This window comes from Aplysia californica, unplaced genomic scaffold (genome assembly GCF_000002075.1).
Source record: "Aplysia californica isolate F4 #8 unplaced genomic scaffold, AplCal3.0 scaffold00113, whole genome shotgun sequence".
Classification (NCBI taxonomy): Eukaryota; Metazoa; Mollusca; class Gastropoda; order Aplysiida; family Aplysiidae; genus Aplysia; species Aplysia californica.
This window is the reverse complement of record NW_004797383.1, coordinates 436,855-438,446: the sequence shown is the minus strand read 5'-3', so window position 1 is coordinate 438,446 and position 1,592 is coordinate 436,855. Positions and strand designations below refer to the sequence as shown.

The following is a 1,592-nucleotide window of genomic DNA, read 5'->3' as shown; positions in this document are numbered from 1 at the left end:
ATTGGAAAATAAAAAATATCTTTAAAAATTGAAAGCAATGCAAAATTTAAAAAATATGTTTTATATACATAGAATCTATATAAATATTTCAGTTTAGTTTTTGCAAAACTTTTACGCACTTGCAACATAATTAGGCCACATAATAATAAGTGCCGAAGATTAGAGGTGTTGCAAGAGAGTAACATACACAATAAAATTAGAGGGGGTACTGATAATATGTATTTGATAGGAAAGAAGGAGCAAACCACGCCAGAGCACTCGCCAACCACCCACTTGAAATGTTTGGTAATATTTGAAAAAATGGGATAAACGAGAGTAAATTCAATTAAAGACTCAAATTACGGCAAGTCAATTTGGCCGCAACAGGACAGAACGATGTTATTATTCAGATACGTCTTCACCAAAAGGATTTGGAGACGGAAGGTAGGAGGGGGGCAGGAGAGGGGATGGGGAGTGAAAAATATCCTTACACAGTCCAAGTTCATGGCAACCTGGTAAAGGATTTGAACTTGGGCCATCCGAATCACTAGTCTTGTTTAAACTAAAGATATAATTGTAGAGGTTTTACACCCCATTTGATAATATTTAGATAACTTCGGGGCGCGTCTCTTCAACCCTGCCTGTTAGAGCTAACCGAGGCTGGAAAGGATACGATGTACCAGTAGAAAAACAGAGTTCATCGATAAAGATCTCCCCAAACAGGAACCGAACTCGCGCCTCCTGTGTGTGACGGCGAAGCGAACTACGATAGTGGAGTAATTCACAAAAAGACCTTCTCGATCTTGTTGTTTTTGGGGGGGTTTTTAATGCACGTTCATGATTCTATAATATCGGAAAAGGACGTTAAAATTCTAAGGCCTGCATCCTATATAAACCTATTGTTTTGGAAAGTATGTTTATTCATATCATACGTGACACTTACCTATTCATAAGTGTTGAAATATCTAACGTAATGCCAGAAATTTCTGCTTTGTTTCCACAGAGGGTTACTGTGACTCGAGTCGGACCAACAAGTTCGGCCCCCTGTGTGAGTACACGTGTCACTGCAGATACCAGCAGGCGTTGCGATGCAGCGAGGACGGCACATGTTCCTACAACGAATGTCAGGACGGATATTTCGGAAAAAGATGTCAATACCGTAAGTCAAACCACAAGTCTGTATTTCCTGACCTGAATGTCACCTTAAGATTAAATGGCGAGTAAAAAACTACAGAGTTAAAGACTCATGACATAATATTATCACTATTGCGGCTTGAAAAGAAAAGAAAAACGTCCTTCGGGTCAAAGTGTTGACAGTTACGTGGCGAACTGTTGCCCTCTCCCCCCTCCTCCCTCCCACCCCCTCCACCTCGTCTCACCCCTCCCCCTCCCCCTTCCCCTTTTCTCCCAAGCACGACACATTCCAGCAAAAAGACAAAATAACACGACAGCTGGTGATAATAAACTTGAGGGCGTGGAATTAGAGAAATAACTCTCCAACAAAACGTACTCTGAGCGGAGTAATTAGAGAAATAACTCTCCAACAAAACGTACTCTGAGCGGAGTAATTAGAGAAATAACTCTCCAACAAAACGTACTCTGAGCGGAGTAAT

General features: G+C 41.0%; 1 protein-coding gene across 1 annotated transcript in view; it reads left to right on the top strand.

Annotated features, from left to right (window-relative positions):
- The window catches only part of LOC101859476, a gene marked incomplete in the record, with an annotated part of 60,061 nt that overhangs the window by 8,276 nt on the left and 50,193 nt on the right, over positions 1-1,592 (top strand). The window contains 1 exon segment of the mRNA XM_035969087.1: positions 983-1,138. Within this exon segment, the coding sequence (XP_035824980.1) occupies positions 983-1,138 (156 nt within the window).